This window comes from Dunckerocampus dactyliophorus, chromosome 5 (assembly GCF_027744805.1).
Source record: "Dunckerocampus dactyliophorus isolate RoL2022-P2 chromosome 5, RoL_Ddac_1.1, whole genome shotgun sequence".
In the NCBI taxonomy this organism is placed as follows: domain Eukaryota; kingdom Metazoa; phylum Chordata; class Actinopteri; order Syngnathiformes; family Syngnathidae; genus Dunckerocampus; species Dunckerocampus dactyliophorus.
In genome coordinates, this window is record NC_072823.1 from 24,867,342 (window position 1) to 24,890,521 (window position 23,180).

At 39.2% G+C, this 23,180-nt stretch overlaps 1 protein-coding gene across 1 annotated transcript; it reads left to right on the plus strand.

The window, feature by feature from the left end:
* The first annotated feature begins 563 nt into the window (after positions 1-563).
* ppib (peptidylprolyl isomerase B (cyclophilin B)) lies at positions 564-3,995 on the plus strand. The gene is made up of 5 exons (XM_054777308.1): positions 564-773; positions 1,452-1,565; positions 2,291-2,384; positions 2,471-2,655; positions 3,677-3,995. The coding sequence occupies exons 1-5, from the start codon at positions 639-641 to the stop codon at positions 3,797-3,799; spliced, it is 651 nt and encodes a 216-aa protein (XP_054633283.1). The 5' UTR covers positions 564-638; the 3' UTR covers positions 3,800-3,995.
* The last annotated feature ends 19,185 nt before the right edge of the window (positions 3,996-23,180 follow it).

The window sequence follows — 23,180 nt, forward strand, 5'->3', positions numbered from 1 at the left end:
ATTTCACATCTTTGCGTGTCTGTGCTACTACTAATCATGGCAGACTTTGAGAGCCGCCGCCGACCACTACTTTTGGACAAATGAGGATCCAGAATCTTATCTTTTTGAGTCTGAATATAATATAAAAGTTCCAGCCAAGTTTTTCCAGAAAGATTATTACATCGCTATTTGACGTGTGTGGTAAAAGGTAATGTGCTAGCATGAATAAACTTGAGACAAAAGTGCACATTAGCACTCAAGTCATCAAAACTTACCTTTATGCATTCCCACATAGTATCAGCATTTGACACCAAATATGAGGTGCAAGAAAAATGGTAAAAATACAGTAGTAGTCTATCTGTGCGGCATGAGATAAAGTTAGCACACGCACAACAATCCAATTCACCCCTGCCTTTGAACGAATGCAAAGGGGTCTTTAAATGAAAGTACAACAAAGACTGACACAAAAAGCCTTTACGCGTCTGTATCTGATTGGCTGAAAAAAACAACCAATCTGGGGGGGTATGCGTCGTTCTCGTGGACTTCACGCACAGCTGCAAGCAGACAGACTCCTCCCCGGATGTCTCGCACAGTTCCTCCGGCCCTTATAAAGCTACCAACGCAGGCGTGTCGTCTCCTGGCAGCTCGTCTTTTCGTTGATGGTTAGACTCTGCGAGAGGAGGATGAAGTTCCTTGTGGCAGCCACGGTCATCGTGGGTTCCGTGATTTTCCTCGCCTTCCCCAGCGGCTCTTCCGCTGATGAGAAGAAGAAAGGCCCCAAAGTAACCGCTAAGGTGCGTTAGCGAGCTAGCTGACTCGACTTGCCCTTACGGAGAACAGCCAACGCTAATGCTAATGGTGCAGTAGCTTTTAAAAGCCACGTCATACCAAAGCTAGCTAGCATCAAAAGCTAAAGGCATATACATCTAGGAATGATAGCATTACCAGGTTATTTTGTGTAACTAATGATTTGCACACCAGTTCTAGTCACGTAAGACACATTTTGCTGTACAAGAGCTTCGTTTCTTACTGGCTAGCCGGCACTAGCAATCACTGAGCTAGCTTTTGTTTTTTCCTTCTGAAGGACTATTGCTGCAATCATGGCTTTGGGAAATTAGAAATATTCCTCTTGGAGATGACGTGGTTCGACCTTAATTCCTCCAGTCGAACGTAAACAAAAAACATGGCTAACTACTGCTAAGGTAGTATTTGTATACATACATTTTCATAAATTACGTCATACAGAGAAATGTTCCTACAGTCATAACTTTTGTCTCGATGTTACAATCGAGTAATGCATTAAGTCTACATACATGACAGGTTGGTATGCCCTCTCGTGGGCCGTAGGAGTAATGTGAATGGATGCTTTTAAGTTTTTGATCTAATGCATTGACAACATTACTTTTTATGATCTTGGTAAAGTAATTGTTATTGCTAATGACCTAAAGTCGGCCCCTCCTCCTTGCCAACAGGTCTACTTTGACATGAGGATCGGGGGTGAGGACATTGGGAGGATAGTAATTGGGGTGTTCGGAAAGACTGTTCCCAAAACGGTGGAGAACTTTGTCACGTTGGCAACCGGCGAGGTGAGAAATGTTTCTTTCTTTCATTTGACAAAGTTGTTTCCACAGTGCCCCTGACTGACATAAATGTGTAAATGTCAAAACTCCTCTGTGCCCATAGACTCCACATTCTTTTAAAAGCTGACATTTCACTTTCTTGGGCCTTGATGCTCGCTCCCTCTAGAAAAAAAAAAAAAAAAAAAAACATGTTAGCTAAGGTTGTTGTCCATCAGGCGGGTCTAAAATGCGTCCCACAGCTAGTGTTTTTATTAACCCGCAACACATTCTATAGACAAAATTAAACGCAGCCCACATTAAAACATTACACAAACTACAAATGGCCCAAATTCCCCCTAAATGGCACCTGATACCAAAATGGCAGATGACATGTCTTGCAGTATATGGACTTGGATTTTTGCTTAAAATGCTTGTAAAATTTGGTAACTTTTGGGAATGTTAAAGCCCTCAAAAAGGCAAATAAAGAATACATTAATATAAATAATAGTAGTTTATTACATAATGACTAGTAAAGAATATTAGTCAGTAATAAATAATAGTAGTAGTAGTAGAGAATAATAGTTAAGTCCCTCCTATACCACAAAGCTGTCACCCACATTGGATTGATTAATGAATTCAAGTGTAACGAATATGAAAGTGGCACCCACCCCCAACAGTTTTTGTTTCAGTGGAAACGGTTTGGACCCTCTCTTTTGTTGGTGGTCACTAATGTGTTTGGTTTGCGCTCCCAGAAAGGATTTGGCTACCAGGGCAGCAAGTTCCATCGTGTCATCAAGCAGTTCATGATTCAAGGAGGAGACTTCACCAAAGGAGACGGAACTGGAGGTCTTTCTAAATCCTTAATCCTGTTCACTGGTTATAGACACGCATGCTTATCGTCTGCGTGTGCGTGCGTGTGTGTGTGTGTGAAGGCAAGAGCATCTACGGCGACCGCTTCCCCGACGAGAACTTCAAGCTGAAGCATTACGGCCCCGGCTGGCTCAGCATGGCCAACGCCGGCAAAGACACCAACGGCTCGCAGTTCTTCATCACCACGGTGCAGACCCCCTGGCTGGACGGCAGGCACGTGGTCTTTGGCAAAGTGCTGGAGGGAATGGTGAGTCCTAAACGTGTCACCCTCAATGTCGGCCCAATGTGCCCAGCTTTTAAATAAATGCACTTAAAATAGCAATCACAACCAAAAACAACAAAAAATAGACCCTGTCTCTTAAGAAAAAACACACAAATAAAAACCACACACATGCGTTTATGTAGTGCATTGTTAAACTAATGACACATATCTGGTGGCAGAGTGGAATGCAATGTTTCTGATGTCCTTCAACATGTCTTCACTTGGTTATACAGTTCAGTAATTGCTGTTTGACATGTGCATGTACATTCTCCCAGGCATTCCGTGCTGTCTGACATTTCCCAAAATGTTGGATTTCCAGCTGTATTGAAAGGTTGCATCTCTTTTTCAATGGAGCGAGCGACACTGAGCGTGGACCATTTTGTGCTGCTTGTATATTTACCTATCCAACCAAACGCCTCAGGAAGGGTTGGTCGTATCGCCCTTCTTCCTTGTCACTACTTTCAAACAAATGCGACATATCGGTTCTCGTCTGTGTTTATGCGCTCACCTTGTTCATTCTGTCTAAAACCAAAATATTAGCACACCGGGGCTGTGGCATTCGCCTGAGATGCCATCGATTCTGTGCCTTCATTCATGTCGGCGTCTGCTGGCTCACGAGACTAACTTCTGCTAGCACTTGGTGTATCCACTTACTAGTAGCCCTGCCTCGTAATGTCTGAGAGGAGGATTCACTCTCCGTTCATTCCACTGGGGCACCAGCGCACACACACAGATGCAGAGTGAACCATCTTGTCATGTAGCCTGTGTGGTAAAGAGATGGAACAAACATGCATGCACATGTCAATCATCAATCAAAATTACTGTTTTTTTGGGGGGTTTTTTAATCGTTGGATTAATTGATTATCGTGACAGGCCTACCTTGATCGCAATAATCCTTTTTGATTTCAACAAATATGGAAGCGCAAATAGAAGTACTGACTCCTTTCAGCTTGGCATCTTATGTTGTAAAGCAGACAAATGCTAACATGCTGCTGCTGTGGTTTAGGACGTGGTGAAGAAGATTGAAGAAACCAAGACCGACGGACGAGACAAGCCTCTCCAAGACGTCGTCATCCACGAATGCGGCAAGTTGGACGTGGACGAACCATTCGCTGTGCCCAAAGAGTAGATGGTGGACCGGGAACACGAGAACACTTCTTTTGACAGGTGGGGCGGGGGAGTGAACATGCAGGCCACCATGTTTTGTGTCCTTATGTCCTGGAAAATACGCTTTGGATCAAAATGAACACACTCACCATCAAGCATTCCAAGGTCATCTTTGTTTTTTGTAAAGAAAGAAATAAAGTTTCCAGGTTTTTCTTAAATCCTTGAGGGTATTACTTTACTGAAAGAGCTTTATTTGATGGCCCTATTTGATGTCTGAAGGGCTGTAATAGTGTTAAACCCCATTTAGAAGATCATAAACAGGTTTTCTATGCCATAAGTAAAAATATTCCATTTATTAATATTGAATCCTACTTCATGGAAATTCACTTATCTCTGTTGGAACCAATGAACTGATAAACGAGGAATGACTATTTGTATGTTCTTTTAGCCATTTTTGTTTGAAAATGCTTAATTTAGGCCAAGAATATGCACAATTTGGTTAAATATGCATTTTTTTTTTTACTCATAATAGTAAAAAAAAAAAAAAAAGCACCTAAAGTCAACACAAACTACTGAGAATCATTTTGAGTTGCTACAATGAAATTTTGGCAAAATGGACCAGTCGGCTGCATCATTTTTTCACTTTCATTTTTGGGGTGTCTTTGATTTCCCCCCCCTCTATATGGTGATCATTTTCATTTCTATCAAATTATGTGGCATCATTTTGTTACTAATACATCACCCACTTATTATCAGGAAAGATATTCAAGATCATTTTTCCCCCAGTTTAGATCTGATGTGTTTTTCAAGTGTTCCTCTAATTTTTTTGAGCAGTGTATTTTATGGTGGGTTAGGTCGCACTCCAGTCCGTGACTGAATACATCGACTTATATGACGCCCCCTACTGGCTAATATGACGTCCCCTACTGGCTAAAGAGTATACATAATTCTGGGGGGGTAGCAGTATTGTAAATGTGATATATATGTATGTAGTACATCAAGGTGAACGGCAGATGGCGTCCTTAGTGCAACATTTGTGATGTCACTAAAGGCCTCTGCGATAAAAAGCCTTCCATGACCGCCGGGGAGCTTTCTTGTGGTTGCTTTACTCGATGTGAGAAAAAAATAACTTAAATGTCGTCTTGCAAGTGAACATGTGTGTTGATTCGCAAAACGCCTTCCTGTTATTGTCTATTCTTCCTGACGCCCATGGAGCACGTTCACACACGCACATTCAATTTTGGTGCAGTTAAGGAGGGCTTGTGTACTTTTTTTCTAAAAAAAAAAAAAAAAATCTTTTTTTATTTTTATATATCTTATCTACAGTTTTTGGTGGTGGTCTTATATTTTTTCATTTCAAAAAAAGTAATTTGGAGAGTTGCATCCAGTCCCGTTAAGTACAATAGGGTTGGGCGAATTTTGCAAATTTTAGTATCGATACATAAAAATAAAACACTGTGCCAGCATTGTTGTTATGCTTTTTTTACATCAACATTTTCAAATTGAGTGATTTTGTCAGTTTTGCCCTTTAATGTTAATAACATGCACAATATCAACAAAATATTACAATTATTCCTTTTCATGACTTGTACTTGATTGGGGGAAAAAATAGAAAAGCAAAAACTTCTGTGGGTGGTACTCGGGTTACAAACAAGTTCCGTTCATTTAGATATACTTTTTTAATATAACATCATTTTTCTCACGTGAAAATTGCTAGATAAGCTATTTTTTCCATCCATCCATTTTCTATGCCGCTTCTCCTCATTAGGGTCGGGGGCATGCTGGAGCCTAACCCTTTAAGGAATAAAATAAATTGTTGCTTAAAAAGGAACATTTATACTTTCTTGAAATGTCGTTTTTGTAGTGCGTTCGTAACCATGAAACACCGTAAAGCGACGACCGCCTGTATCGGCTCTCATTGTAATCCTTTGGCTTTTGGCCTTCAAAGCCCTCCTGTATCCTGTGCAACAACATACCCATAGCTTTATACACAATATAATAACCAACAATAAAAAAAAACATTTGTTAAAATAAACATAAGAGAAGTGAAAAATATAGATACAATACTTAGTATCAATAGTATCTATATTTGGATGGATCTGCTCACCTCTAATATCTAATAAAGACAAGCTACTTTCAAGATTTTCACTAATGTCATTTATTTCCCTTGAACAGGGGTGTCCAAAGTGTGGCCCGAGGGCCATTTGTGGGCTGCGGCTGCTTTTTTATTGGCCCGCAGCACATTCTAAAAATATAAATTAACAGGAAAAATGAAAAAAGCAAGCAAACCTGGATAAATAGGCAGTAATTTTACTATATAAACTCAAAATTTTAAAAAGTGTTGTGAAAAAAAGTCATAATTTCAAGAGAACAAAGTAACGTGGAAAAATGACACTGTTTTAGTAGCATAAAGTTGAAATATTAAAAAAAATGTTTGTGGAAAAAGTCATGTTACGAGAATAAAGTCAAAATATTATGGGATAAAGTCATAATTACAAGAAGAAAGTTGAAATATTTGGAAAATGTAAAAAAAATGACCAAAATGAAAAAGACTGCTTAGCATATCGAAATATGTTTATATGTATACGTTTCTTTACAAGATATCAAAGTGGCCCATGCATCCTTTCAGTGGCCTGGAAATCCAGTATGGCTTTTGGCTCTTTTTTGCAAGACTGGCAGCTCCTGAATATCACAATGCCGCCATCCCTCCTCATGGTTGCAACAGTGTAACCAAAGTCGTTAGGATGGTGACGATTGAGGGTGGTTAGCGTCCAAAGCTGCACACTCAGCGTTTTGCATGCAACATTTGAGTACTGACAGTGCACTGCCCTAGTTCTCAGTGTGAACGCCCTTATGCACTCACAGTTCTAAGTGTTCTAAGTATGCCGTACAGTCTTAACGGCTCATGTTGGTCTTCTATGGACGTGCTGCAGTTCTTATGCTGCTGATAAGGACGGACAAAGACATTGTGACAGAACAGAAACAACAGAGGGCAGCAGCGTGGGAAAGGTCACCGTGGGAACTGGGCCTTTTTTTTCTGTTTAAGGCTCGGCCACAACAAACGTGTCACATCCACGTCTCCATTGTTCTCGCGCTTCCCCTCCGCTTTCTTTTCCGTCCTCGCCGCGCACTTTGTCACGTTGTTCCCTGCGAGGACGCAGTGCGAGTTCCCACGGTCTCTTTGAGGTCTTCGTTTGTCATCATAGCCCTTGTACGTGGGAATTATGATGTCTCCACTCGTGTGACGGTCACATGCCAAGGTCAGGATTTTCCATTCAAGGCTTGGTGTTGAAGGTCACGACTTCCGCTATGAGAGTTGGAAGACGCTTTTTTCCATTTCATGTTTTGTTTTGCTTTGCTTCCCTTTCAGGAAGGGACCGTTCCCTGTCCACCAATCAACACACAACACCGTGTCTAGCACCGCCCCTTTAGGTATCACACGACATTGACTGGTACCAAAAAGTATGTCTCTCTTTTGGAAGCCTTTTGACAATCAGTTGTGTACCATACCAATGTGAAACCAAGTTAGCAAAGCAGGATGATGCAAAAGTACAACAAAAAGTACAACAAAAACGTCAAAGGAAAGCTGCACTTTTTTGGAATTTTGCCCATCCACACAATCCTTGTGTGAAACATGACCATACATGTCTATCTCTTCTCTGCACATTCTAAACAGAGAAAAACAGCTCGCATATGGGGGCTAACAATACATGTAACGGGACACACCTATTTCAACTATAAAACATAACTGATCTGTATATAAACCAAGCTACAGCGACATTGTTATTGTTGCTGCTCACACAAAGAACTGTTTTTCTGGCGTAGTGACGCAGCGCCTCACGCCCTGAGCGAGCCCACTCCAAAACAATGTGATAGAACACCAATCTGTACTGACAGGGAAACAAGAATAAGCATACGAACAAGTACAAATAGACAAGCCAATTATCTGCAATATTAGCCCACATTCCATGTTTTGTTTATACATGGCTAGATGGACTGAGTTGCGATATCACATGCTATGTGCTCCATGTATCACAATCATTATCATGGTGACTTGCTTGATGACAGTTGTCCAGCTGGTCTGGGCGTCTTTTCCAGTTTATTTTGGGTAGGTGGAAAAAAGTTTCTATCACTGCAGGTTTTGTTAGCGCTGACAATTCTTTGCCCGTTGTGATGCAATCTCTCGGCGCAATGTCCTCCTCGCCATACACACGAAACCTTTCCGTATGCCACTCAGTGGAGCAGAAACACTCCATTTCTGTTGGCATGACTTGGGAAGCTCCACATTTACACCACCAAGTCATGCCGGTGTAATGACTTGACCCCCATCTGCTACGAAGTTTCACTCTTCTTGCGGGCTCAGCTTCTAAAACCTGTAGCTCATCCTCTGTATATTCCGGCTCAAAAAGATAATGTAAGGAGAAGAAAGCCACCCCCACACATTTTTGATTGTCTTGGAAAGTTAACGGTTGTTGCATTGTTAAGATATAGTATGTACTGTTCTCCAAACAAATAACTAATTGGCTGTAATAGCACTATTTCGCCACAAGGGGGAGTCTCTCGTCAAATGTGCGTCGCTTCAGCGGAGATAAAGAATATCCTGTGCTGGAATATCACGTTGGACAAGAACACGTGTGCACTGATCTAAAAAAAAAGACTGGATCGAGCTTCTATTGTTTTATTTTTGAAGCCAATGGAAATTTGCGGCGGCCATCTTGGTGAGACAACAGTATGGCAACGCACTGGTAAAACTTCGATTGATCGTATAGCCACCAAAATCAACTGCTAAAGGTTATAACTACTCAGATTTATACGCTTTTGTGTCATTTATCAAGCTAGTAAGATGTATTTTAGCTTCGAGACGGACGAAAAATTGGCTGTGTGGCAGCCTGCAAACATTGTTTACGTACGGAATTTAAAGTCTATCTTTGTCTAATTATTTTCCTACGGTAAACCATTATTTTTTTTAATCTCAGGATAAGGTTAAGGCAGGAAGAAAGCAGAAATTTTGTCACATGTCTTCTACCTTTGCGTGAATCATGTGTGGTATCAGAATTAATGTAACTTGGTAGTTGTGGTAGCTTTTAAAAAAGCAGTTTTTTGGTACAAAAAGACATTAGATAAGTGCAAATACTCAAAGCCTACTGTAAAAAACTGCATAGAAATAATTTTATCATTGATTGCTAGGCTAGGCACCAAAAAAAGGCCTAGTTGTTACAGGAAGGTGTAACTAGAAAATTCTTGCAAAACCACCCATCAAAGTTCATACTTTAACTTTTGGTTACATTTCGAGAACTTTTCAAAGCAAAGCCGTTCAAGTAGTGGCACATATATCAGGTCAAAAAAAGGTGCCAAGTAAAAGTACGTACGAGTGGAAGGTTCTTGGGAAGTGCTTTTTAAGTTGTTTCCTCATCCTCGCTTCCTTCACTGGCACTCCTGATGTTTTTGATGATTTTTCACTAATTCTGCGTTCGTATACCAGCACAATCACAAAGCTGTGGCGCGTAAGGTGGTCTCACCAAGATGGCGGCGATCGAAAAAATCTGGCTTCAAATTTTGGCGCGTGAAAACAATAGGTTGCTCGATCCAGTCTTTTTTTTAGATCAGTGCACGTGTGTGAAGAAATGACAAAAGGCTATTGTGCTATTTCTGTTGTTACAGGTGAGAGTTGATTGTGCATGATATATTTGAGTAGCATCAGTGATGAAGGTGTGTGAATGCTGGCCGGTTATCCACACGTTTGTATGTGCAATGAGCAATAATTACACGTAGTGAATTTAGCTAAGCTAAGCTAACGGATATGAACGAGGGTGATGTAATGCTGACTGGATATGGCTACTCAGTATCGCAATTGATAATTAAGTGCACTTATTGCTGTGAAACAGTCGTTTGTTGCAATGTGGGGATACAGTGCTATTTTATATGGTGTATGTTGGAGTTATACTGGAATAATAGCGGAGAAGAAGAACATCCTGTGCTGGAGTATCACGTTGGACAAGAACAAGTGTGTGACGAAATGACAAAATGCTAATGTGCTATTTCTGTTGTTACAGATTCACTTATTAAAGAGCAAACAACCATCTCCTTTTATTAGTCATGGGTGCAACAATAAGCTTCTTGAGCCTCATGTAGTCGTCGGCCAGGCTCTCACAAAGTCTGCCATGATTAGTAGTAGCAAACAGACACGCGCTGTTGTTGACGGAAGTAGCGCTAGATGTGAAATCAGTGTGCCCAGGAATGAAGTTCTGGTAATGTTTAAAATGATCAAAATATGGCAAAATACTGTACGTATTGCATGTTGTCATGAATGTACCTGTTACTGCATGGTCCCAGCATGGATATAATACCATAAAACTTTGTTGTTGTTGTTTTTTTTACAGGGCTTTATAGTCAAAATAGGTTTCCCATGGCGTGCATTCCTCATGCTAACTGTTTTTCTCTCTTTGGAAGCACAGAAAAGGGAAACGTGTGCTCATGTTTCACATAAACTGCAAAAACTCAATTTCAAAAAAGTAAAAAAGTCCCATTTTAAGCAACCATTTCTTTTTTTTTTTCCTAAAAAGAAAAAAATATACTGTCTAGCAATTTTCACTTGGGAAAAATAATCTGATACTAAGAATGTATAGCTCGACAATTCTCACGAAGATATTGTTTTGGCAAAAGTGTGTTATTTTTTCTAATACCAAGCTAAAAACCTTATTTTGATTATTGTTCAACAACAGATTGAAATATATTTGTCTTAAATTAAAACTGCCTTCCAAACATTTAAGAATGGACTCACACACAGACAATATATGTACACTGCAAAAAATACATTTCAAGAAAGTAAAAAAAAAAAGTCCCATTATAAGCAACCATTTCTTAAAGATATTCTGATTTCGGACCAACGTGAAGGCTGCACAGCAAAATGAAAAATATTTGCTGTAATTAACATATAATGTTTACATGAGGTTTGTTGTAATAACATTTCTATAAAATATGTAGTTATACAAAATGGAATAAATTTATTTTCACTTTCTGTCCTCAAAGATGGACAAGGTGGACAGGCTGCATTGAGGTGGTGACCAGCCCCTCCTGCAGAGGGCGCAGTGTTGAAAAAGGCAGGTACTGTAATGCACACTGCACTGGATGGGAGTGGAACAATATCGACAGTGTGTGTGGTATCACGAGGCAGCACGATGCATTTTTAACACTTTCATAACGGACTAGACGGTTTGCTCTTGAACGTGCCGTTGTCTTCATGCAGTGGTTCTCAATTATTTTCTGTACTGCAGTGATTTATTTATCCGTACTGCACAGATGAAACTTGAAACTTAAACCAGTGAAATGCAACAAAGTGGAGAGCAGTCAAGCATAAAAGCGTATTTAAAAGTCAAATTGCATGCTGAGTGCGACAAATTCATACATGTTGGCAGGTCTGCTCTAATATTGAAAGTCCTCCCTGCCTCTCACACACCTCCTGACAGTTCACAGCATTGCCCCGGGGTGGGGCCCGCCCCACTATTTGAGAAGCACAGTTTGATGACTAATTCTTAAAGACGCTATTTTTACCCCACATCTTGACTACTTAGCGGTCATCTTTCGGCTCACCTCACATCACTCAGCAACACGTGTTCTTCAAGAGAAGACATTCAAAGGATAATGTGTACTTAATGAATCCAATCACAGGGGAGGACAGAAGCTAATTGGAGTCACGTCCTGCAGTAACCTCATTTATACAAAGCAGAAAAACTTAACTGTGCTGACTAGGCTTCCTCAGGTGATGGGAAATATTTATTTTATATTTCAATAGTTATTGTAGTCACGCAGATGCATCCAATACGTGCATTAAATTAGGACCATGATGTACGCGTTAAAAGTCTTTGTGGACGATTCTGTGAGTCTCCGGTGGAAATGGGACATTTGTGGTGACGTAACAAGAGGACAAGGTGAGCTACTTTTGGAAACGCTGCTTGCCTCTTAAACGTGCACCACGCTAACAGATTAGCTGCTAGATTATTTCTATTTTTATCATTTCCTACTGGGAAACTTGGTTTTAATGCATAAGAAGCCTGTAGTGCTTCAAGTCAAATGATAGGGAACACACCACACAGCAAATACAACACATAGAAGACATTTTTTTTTTGGTAAAAGACTACTAGTTCATGTCAAAGATGTGTGATGTTCCATACGGTATGTGTAACACTGTTTATGCTAATTCCTTACTTTTTTGGGGTTAGTACCACAAATGTACTTTGAAACATATATATTCATTCAAAAGCATTGAAACTGAGACATTTATGAGTGACTTATTAGCATTTGTGCTATTTTCTTACCTTGTTGACGTGAATTCATTGAAGAATATAGTAAAAACAGTTGACTTGTGAAAATAAGCTTTTGGAAACAAGCTAGCTTACCTGACACACTGCCATTTTAGGAAGCCATATTGGTAGAGTCATATGACAACCACTCCAAAATGTTTCTTATACTTCACTTATGGACTTCATGAGCGCAGTCAAACACTGTATCGGACACAATTATACAGTGGTGTGAAAAAGTGTTGGCCAGCAAGTCCACCTCTGAATGACTGAAGAGAAACAAAATAAAGACTTTGGAGAAGCCTAGTCCAGGTTCTGACCTGAATCCTATTGAGATGCTGTGGCATGACCTTAACAAGGTGGTTCATGCTGGAAAACCCTCCAATGTGGTTGAATTACAACAATTCTGAAAAGATGAGTGGGCCAAACCTCCTCCACAGCGCTGTAAGAGACTCATTGCAAGTTATCTCAAACGCTTGATTGCAGTTGTTGCTGCTAAGGGTGGCCCAACCAGTTATTAGGTTTAGGGGGCAATCACTTTTTCACACAGGGCAACGTAGGTTTGGATTTTAAAATAAAATTAGGATTTTTTTCCTAAATAATAAAACTGCATTTTGTGTTCAGTTGTGTTGTCATTGACTAATATTTAAATGTGTTTAAGTGAAACATTTAAGTGTGACAAACAAATAGGAAATCAGGAAGGTGGCAAACACTTTTTCACACCTCTGTAAGGAACACAATGAGAATGTTTTATTAGGAATATGAAAAGGAGCTAATGAAAGACAATGCTTGAGTCAATCAATGCCTCTTGAGTTGCGCGCGCGCACACACACACACACACACACACACACACACACACACACACACACACACTGGCATTAGCTGCGGTTTTTCTTGTACTTTGTAAGAGGGGAAAAAACCTAAAGCTGCTCTCGCCCCACTTCTCCCACTGTCCCACCTGCAGTATGTAACATAAACCTATTTTACTGTCTAGCACACTGGTTCTCACATGGAGGTACTCGAAGACACTCTAGGTCGTACTTTTTTTTGTCCAAACCTTCTCCATTGAGGGTCAGATAGTGAAAAATGAAAGGATACAAGGGCCACTTTGATATTTTGTAAAGCAACACATGTAGATATGCTAAGATGTTATCCATTTTCTATGCCGCCTATCCTAATCAGGGTCGCGGGGGTATGCTGGAGCCTATCCCAGACTTTGGGGCAAGAGGCGGGGTACACCCTGAACTGGTTGCCAGCCAATGGCAGGGCATATACAGTATAGACAAACAGCCATTCACACTCACATTCATACCTATGGACAATTTAGAGTCAATTTAGAGTCAATTTAGAGTCAATTTAGAATGTGGGAGGAAACCAGAGTTCCCCAAACTAATTTTAAAAAAGTGAGAGCTTTCATTTTTTTTTGTTTCTTGTAATATTATGACTTTAAAAAACATTAATATTTGAATTCTATGGCACTAAAATGACATTTTTTTTCCTATATTACAAGTTTATTCTCATAAAATTGCAACTTTTCTCACACATTTTTTCAATATTTCAATTCTATGCTACTAAAATGGTGTTATTTTTCCTGACAATATTACTTGGTATATATTACAAATATTCAGACTTTTTTTCTTGTTAGATTACAACATTTTTCTTTTAATATTTTGTCTTTATTGTTGTAAAATGACTGCTAATTTTTCAATTTTTGCTTGTTTTCCTCTTAAATGGGCGGCCATGGGCGGCAAATGGCCCCCGGCCCCCACTTTGGACACCCTTATTACATACAGTACATCCCCGGTATTAGAATAGCAAATGAAGTAATTAAGACACCCATACAAATGTCTATTTTTAACCCCCTATTCCAGCCTGGATTATGCTGCTGCATCGAAGTGCCACCATATTCTACGCTGGCTCGCTCCGCTCTCTCCAAACCTCCTTAATAGCTTGATGCTGACATTTTCCTCTGTTTTTGGATCAACATTTGCAGTAACTATTAGCTCAGATTCAGCTCCAGAACCCTCCCCATCTCCCTTTAGCTGCAGTTGTTCTCTCACTACAAAGGAAGCTAACAAGCTACATGCATAGAAGCACAATACAGCCTTAAGCTCTAAATATGCCTTACACATTTATTAAACGCATTTTAAATTATAAAATGTATAGATACCCACCAGTAATGAAAGATCATCAATAAATTCTGCCTGGTCGTCAGGCTACCGCTCGAACTGCACTTCTGTCTGTTGCGGGGCTGTCTCCACCTCTCTTTGAAGCGGCAAGCAGTGGTACTTGGTTACTTTTCACGGCCTATTTTTAGAGAAAAATGTAAATAAATAAAATACATTTTTTTTAAGACCAAAAATCCATTAATTTACATGGGCCATATGCCGAATCACTAAATATACTGGGATCCACTGTGTAAATCTAACAGAAGTATTTAATCCATTTACAAATGTATGAACTGTACAGAACTTTCATGGTGGATTTATTGTAACAGAGACAGAACAGACAAAAAAATCCATAAAAACAATAAAATGATACCCTCAACAAAAATATAAACACAGCACTTTTGTTTTTGCTCCCATTCTTTATGACATGAACTCAAAGATCTAAAACTTTTTCCACAAACACAATATCACCATTTCTTCAAATATTGTTCACAAATCTGTCTAAATCTGTGATAGTGAGCACTTCTCCTTTGCTGAGATAATCCATCCCACCTCACAGGTGTGCCATATTGAGATGCTAATTAGACACCATGATTAGTGCACAGGTGTGCCTTAGACTGCCCACAATAAAAGGTCACTCTGAAATGTGCAGTTTTGTTTTATTGGGCGGGTTGATGAGGACGACGAGCATGCAGATGAGCTTCCCTGAGACGGTTTCTGACAGTTTGTGCAGAAATTCCTTGGTTATGCAAACTGATAGTTTCAGCAGCTGTCTGAGTGGCTGGTCTCAGACGATCTTGGAGGTGAACTTGCTGGATGTGGAGGTCCTGGGATGGTGTAGTTACACGTGGTCTGCGGTTGTGAGGCTGGTTGGATATAGTGCCAAATTCTCTGAAACGCCTTTGGAGGCGGCTTATGGTAGAGAAATGAACATTCAATACACGAGCAACAGCTCTGCTTGACATTCCTGCTGTCGGCATGCCAATTGCATGCTCACTCAAATCTTGGGACATCTGTGGCATTTTGCTGTGTGATTAAACTGCATATTTCAGAGTGGCCTTTTATTGTGGGCAGTCTACGGCACACCTGTCCGTTAATCATGGTGTCTAATCAGCATCTTGATATGGCACACCTGTGAGGTGGGATGGATCATCTCAGCAAAGGAGAAGTGCTCACTATCACAGATTTAGACAGATTTGTGAACAATATTTGAGAGAAATGGTGATAATATGTTTGTGGAAAAAGTTTTAGATCTTTGAGTTCATGTCATCAAAAATGGGAGCAAAAACAAAAGTGTTGAGTGTATAATAATAATAATAATAATAATAATAATAATAATAATAATAATATACTGTCTATGGTTCATTCCAGGGAAGCTATGACGTTAAACAGACAGACTTTGTGAGCGAGGCTTATATATCAAATGGATGATCTGGCTGTGAATATTTCATCATCAGGAGGACAGCAACATTCCATGATGCTCACTCGACTTGTGTGTGTGTGTGTGTGTGTGTGTGTGTGTTGGCGTGTGTAGATGTGCACACACAAAGAAGGAGCAGAGTGGGTCAGAGGTGTTGGTCTCAAACAACACGAAGACGACAGCTTGAAACACGAGAGACGTGCTTTTGTTGTTGTTTGTCTCATGTGCACGTTGTCCTCCGATGCAAGGCCCACCCAGGTCACATGAGCTCAGGTGGCCTTCATATCGTCTTCATGTGTGTGCGCTTTCACAAAAGCTGACATTTAAGACAGTGAGAAGTGGCAGGAACGTAAACCAAACCGAAATGACCATATTTATTTTCCTGGTCACGTTTATGAGAGCCCTTGTTGCTAGGCAGAAATTAAAGAGCTCACTTATATCAGCCCCGCAGGCCAATGATAAAAAGGGCACATATGCCAGCCACGCCCACTAGGCACTAGACCAGCAGTGTGTAAACTTTTCCCACTTTCTCTATAGAAAAATGAAAGGATGCGGAGGCCACTCTGGTATTTTTCACATTTCTGTTTCTAAAACAAGTTAAAACAACTCCAATGTATGCTAACTAGTTAAATATTGTTGATGACGTATAAAATAGAGACCAAAGCATTTTTCTCAATTTTGGACAAAGTCAAATATAATAAACGATGTTGACTAATTTGAAATAATTTGAAATAATTAAATAATTTAAAATAATAAATAATAAACAATGTCTGGCGAAGTGATATTTAAAGTCAAATAAAGCCAATTAGGATGACAGAATGTGCTTAATTTGCTATTTGATTTGAATTATTCTTGAAAATACAGTACAAAGGCAAATTTTTGTGGCCCTGATTATCCTTTGTAATTTTCAGATACAGGCCGTTTATGTTGTTGTTTTTTTAAATAAGCCACAGGGCAAAAAAAAACATGCAGCAGCCCAGTTATGGCCCCCGGGCCTGACTTTGAATACCACTGGTCGTACACACGATCGTATTTCATTTTTACGATTCAATCTCTGCTCTGTATTAGAAAGTGCAAGATGGAGAAAAAAATCCAGTGCCATCTTCTGGTTGCTGTGGGGCACTGCCTCTCCTGCCCCGAATACAGAGTCCCCACAGTTGGCGGCGCTTTGAAGCACAAGGAAACAGCAGTAATCTGCAGCATTTGTGATGTAATCCATCAGAAATGAGGGCACTGGAGCAACTTTGTATTACAAATAATGAGGACACACATTTGAGCTGTCAGTGGGACTTAACTACACAGGAATTCAACAGAAAATAAAGAAAAAATTGACAGTTGCAACAACTGTGAGATTTCAAGTAGTGCTGTTTGCCTTTGAAGACAGCTGCATCAACAAGTTTCCCCACAGGACTGCAATCTATTGGCGGCGGTGGCGAGTTATGGGGGTGACATAATCGCAAATGCATTAGCAAAAAGTGAGTAAAAAACATGAAAGCAAAATCAACATATTTAGAATGACGGATGTTCTTTCTTCTTTTTGCTTCTTTTTGGCCTTACAAAAAACCAAACAAAAATGTTACAAACAAAATTGAGCACATGCTTTCATGTTAGAGTCGCCTAAAGACTAGATTTGTTGCTTTTTTGATAAGGAGTGTCTAGAGAGGCCTAATTACTCACTAAATACAGCGACAAAGTCGCTAAGTTGGCAACACTGAGCCCTCCTGCTCCATCTTCTTATTCTTTGACATTATAATGTTTTTATGAGGGCGAACAGGGCGCCAAATCTATTTGTGGCGGTCCATATTTCTGAATGTACAAATGAATGTATGGGCAACACTGAAGAATAATTTCCAGTGGTATAAATGCTAACTGAACATGTATGTCCTATAATTTTGACTCTGGTACTGTAGCTAAATTGGCAGCATCTTTGTTCACCGGACTCTGACCCGAGCTGGCCCACCACGATACTTGTGATGTTCCATCGTGCCCCCAGCAGGGTGACATGAGTACAGCAATGTGCCAGCATCAGGTAGTTGTGACACTATCTTGTTACTAGCTGTGTCATCTGTTTGGCACGACGACTCTTTTCCATTCCACCTTACATAACAGGGGTCTATGTTCCACTTCCCTCATGCTCTCACTTGGTGGTAATGTTGTGTGCTATTGTGGCTCATCGAATGTCGTTTAAAAGGAGGGCAGTGATAGGGCAGGGGTGTCCAAAGTGCTTCCTGGGGGCCATTTGCGGCCTGTGGCTGTTTTTGATTAGCCCGCAGCACATTCTAAAAATATAATTTAACAGGAAACCTAAAAAAAACAAGCAAAAATGGAAAAATGAGCAGTAATTTTACAAGAATAAAGTCAAAATATTAAGAGAAAACTCTAGCTGTAATAGGAAAAAAGTCATAATTTCATGCGAACAAATTTATATTATGAAGAAAACATAGGGTCAATTTAGTAGCATAAACTTTAAATATTTTAAAAGGAAAGTTATAATAGGAGAAACAACAAAGAAATTGTAATTGTTAGAAAATTTGGTTGCGGAAAAATGTATGCTACGAGACTCAAGTCAAAATATTACAGGAATAAAGTCAGAAAATGAACAATAAGAAAATGTTAATAATTAGAAAATTAAAAAAACAAAAGCAGAAATGGGAAAAAAAAACGATTTTACAAGAATTGTACAAGAATGAAGTCAAACTATTGAGAAAAAAGTCGTATTGTAACAAGAAGAAAAGTCGCAATTTTACAAGAACAAACTCATAATATGAGAAATATGTCACTTTGGTAGATTAGAGTTGAAACACTGAAGAAAAAGTGTTATGTTTGTAGATTCATAAATAAAACAATTTAAAGTTGTCATTTTTGGAAAATTAGGTTGGGGAAGAAGTTAGAATATTATGGGAATAAACTCAAAATATTAGGAGAATAAAGTCAGATTGTTACATGAAGAAAATGTATGAAAATTATTTAAGAAAAAAGTTGAAATATTTGGAAAATAAAAAATAAAAAAACAGCAAAAATGGGAAAAAAGAGCAAATGGCAAAGGTCATACCAGTTGCTAGGCGTTTTCACCTATGTCACAAAGCTGAGATGCATGAGTTGTTTCCTGAAATAATTACATTTATAAAATATCAAAGTGTCCCTTGCATCCTTTCATTTTTCACTAGTTGGCCCTCACTGGAAAAGGTTTAGACACCCCTATGTGTCAGGAAGTTATGGAAGCCCACTTCCGCCACAAAAAATAAAAAAATCCCAATGGTAAGTCATATTTTGAGATATAAAGTCAAAATTATGAGATAAGAAAGTCATAATTATGACATAAAAAGTCACAATTTTTACAAGCACTGCAGTCAATTGCCCTGCATCCATCTAAATATAGATAAATAAATAATCAGATATTCTCTGACTTGAAGTGATAAATATAGGAGACAAACTGATGATATTTTCTGATATTATAAAACAATACATTTGTGGAGAGAAAAACAAACTGAAATGAATGTAAAAAATTAGAACAAAAATCCAATATCCAAGATTAAACAGTTAAAATTTTGAATAGGTACTTCACCATATTACTCACCGAGTTAACCAGGGTGTTATTATGTTGTTTTATTACAGCGACGGTGATGTCAGCAATATGATTATAGTTTTTACAATGATGTGCATTACAGTTATTGTCATTGTGATCACTATCATAGTTAATAATTTCATTACTACTATTATGTGTGACTGTTTCAATGCAGTATTGTCATTGTGGTTGTTGATATTATTTTGCCTCTTCCGTCAGGGTCTTTATAGTCGTCACAGACATTTGCTGATGTAGTTCTGTTTGTTTCTGTTGTTTTGTTATTGTTGTCACAATTGTTGTTGCTGCTGTTGTCCTTGTCTGTCTTTTTTGTCTTTGTCTTTGTCCTCCCCCCCCCCCCCCCCCCCCCCCCCGGCCCCCCTTTTCTCTTCTTCTCTATCCCCTCCTGCTCCAGTGCGGCCGCTCCAAATTTGCATAATAACAAAACATCAAAGTCTGTATGACAGGGGAAGTGTATTTCACACTTTTCCCTGGCAGAGTAAATCTGTTGAGCACGTTTAGGGCATGTAGATCTACAATTCTATCTGCCTTAAAGGCTGGACAGGACAGGGGAAAAATACAAAATTTGGAATGTCTTTTTTTACACAGGGTCATTTGTGGGTATTATCGGGCTCTCCTTCACTTCATTTGTCCATTACATTGCATTGACTCTTTACAGCCAGGTGGGAGCCAGAGAAGCTGGTGTTCTGCCGGTGGAAGCTTCTTTCCAATAGTGCTGTTAGCTTCGTTAATGTAAGAGTGCATTACAAGCTTTACTATACACCGTCTATAGGAATGATTTACATGTTTACTGTAGTAGATGGTCCTAAGCAACGGCATGTGTTTTGTCATTTAGACTTTTTATCTAACAATTTCGACTTTTTATCTCATAATTTCGACTTTGTTGTCAGTTTTTAAATCATTTTAAAAAGATTTTTTAAATCTCTTTAAAAACTCATTTATTGGAGGGAAGTCTTTCAAACACTTTCTGTAATTGTCAACTTAGTTTTGCAACCCAACCCTTTAATATCACTGTTTGGCACCACAGGTGAACCCGACTTTCGCTTGACCCCCACACGACAACAAAGTTTTTCCTTTGCCTCCCTCTTGGCCAGACGGGCAATTTTGTTAAGGTGGAAGCGCCCACCCACGCTCAGTGGCTGAGGGATGGCTGTCATGTCTTGTTTAAATTTGGAGAAAATTAATTATTCAATTTGTAACGCCGAAGAAAAATTCCAAAATGTATGGGGACCCATCTTAGTATATTTCCCCAACTTTAAATTTACCGGAGCTCCCTAATATTATAACTTCCCCTCTCTGGCCGATTTACTGTCATCTATTGTTTAATTCACTTATGCATTTGCTTTGATTGTTTTACATTTAATTGTCGTCCTAAACTTGGACCTCTGTCTCTTTGGGCTGTGTGTGGCTTACTTTGTGGGTTTTTTCTGTGTTGGGGTTGGTTTTTTTTTGTTATTGTTGTTTGTTTGTTTGTTTTCTTCAATTATTTTTTTAATTTTTCTTGCTCCCTGTCTAAACTTCCAGCAAACATTGTGTACATTTGTTTTTTTTTACTTTGTCAAAATCTAATAAAAATATTTCTGATAAAAAAAAACTCATTTATTCAGACTGTCTTATGAAACATGATGATTATATGTATTTTAGTTGTGATTCTGTGCCTGTATTTTTATTTTGTTTTAGTTGTTTTTATTTCTATCTTATTCAATCTTACCCTGTTCTCATTTGCTATAACCTGTTTTTACTCTTGTGAAGCACCTTGAGCACCATTGGGAGGTTGTAAGGTGCTTTACAAATAAACTTTGATTTGATTTGATTTGTATTTCATAATTATTACTTTTTACCTCATAATTATGACTTGCCATTGGGATTTTTTTTGTTGAGGCGGAAATGGGCTTCCATAGGAAGTAGAGTGCAGTCAAAGTGTGATCATTTTCAAATATTTGTCCTTTTGGAACAGTGAACCAGAAAAAAAACAAGGCTTCACAGTCTCAATTTCAGATGGAAAACAAGACGATGACCTGTACTTTATAAAGTCTGGTACAAACCTGTAACTGCTTACACCTCAGTCAGCTAATCCTGGAGTTCACTCGTTTACAGCGTAAAAAATCTCAAGAGAAGTAGGTCAGTCTCTCGGGACAAAGCAGTACTCGTGTAGAAATAAATAGAAATAAAGAAATGAACAGTATGCTATGAATGACAGCCATATGTTACATAGAAATGTGAAGTTTTGCTGTCACTCTTTGCCAAGGTATGGCATGGTTTATTTTCTTTGGACAAAAGATTATACAGATGCTAAAAACAATCCAACGTACGTCAATGTTATCTTGAAAAAGTGACTGTGTGGCAATACTGTCTCTGTATTTACTTGGTGTCTGATTGATGCCAAAATGTGCAGTCTCGTCCACCTCTAACTAAATGTATTAAAACAGAGCGCATCAAAACATTACTTCCATAGAGAGTACAATGAACATTTTATTTCCAAATGCGTACACAACAATGTACACAATGGAAGAAAGGTATCAGTATCGGTAATTCAACCAACTTATCACCCATCCCGAGTGAATGGGTCGGGAGGACTACCCACAATGCACCACGGTGGCTCCGACCATATAAATAGTGCGGTTTGTTGCTGAGAGTAGTAGAATTGCAGCTGCAGCGAAGGGATGAAGGAAGTGATTCTCCTGCTTGTTAAAAACTAAAGGAAAAAAAAGTACCGACTCTGCTTCGAGGGTCGCCCTCGACTCGCCGGATGGTGAACTTTTCTGAGCACCTTTTTTGTTAAAAATCATAACGATTGTCAAAGGACGTGAAAAAGCTGTCATGTTGAACACAGAGGAAAGGTAGGAAGCGTCATGTTATCATGCTAACTTCGGCACTTTTTAGCTAATTACCGCTGACTCTTACCAGAAAAAAATCTTCTAGTTGGTCAACATGTTCCTTGTGTTGTCGCTAAATAAAATGCTCACACTGAGCAACAAGAATGACGAGTTTTGAAAAAGCAGCGCAGTCAAAAAATTGATTGTTTGCAAACATTTGGTACAGTACTTCCGGTTTGTGTCGTGCACATGCAATGTGCTACTTTCACTTCTTCTATGTTTAACCATCATATATACATTCATATCTGTTAACTTTGTGATTTGCAGGTTGCAAAATAGAATGTATTTTATAGTGACATTGGCTGCAGAATATTTGATTCAGAGTAGCAGCATAAAAAGCTAACTTTTGATGCCTTTTGGCAGCATGTAATGTTTAACTTCTATCTCCAGTACTTTAAAAGCTACGGTGGTCGATAAGGGTAAATGCGTAGCAACATCCAAAAGGCTACGAAACAGAAGTGCTCCAAAACAAAGTAAAAACAGACACACAAACATGCTGCAATCACATAAATGCTGCAGGATCAAAAACGACTTCAAATGAAAATTTTGCAAATGCCAAAAATGAGAGAAATGCTGTCAGGTCATGGCCCAAAAAAACGTGAGTCAGCCAGACATACGCTACACTAACAATAGCTAAGTCATCAGTTGCTGTATACTGTAAAGTCTGTAGTATACAAAAATATTACGGCAAGACATGCAGAAAAATGTACCTTTTTATTCTGCAACAGTTTTCCCGCTCATGGCTTTAATGACTGACATCTGTCAGTTCTGGCTCCTGCATTCCAAAAAATATGCATGTTAGGTTAACTGGAGAATTGTCTATAGGTATGAATGTGAGTGTGAATGCTTGTCTGCTTGTGCCCTGTGATTGGCTGACGACCCGTTCAGGGTGTGCACTTTGTGAGCATTTTTGCGATGTTGGGTTTCACTTCCATGGTGGTGCCTTTACTTTTCTTTGGTGCACGGCCTTCAGGGGAGTCTGCCTTGGGTGACACGACAGTGACAGTTGGCAAGGGAGCACAGGGGCGGCAATGGCCTTTCTCAGTGTGGCACCACCAC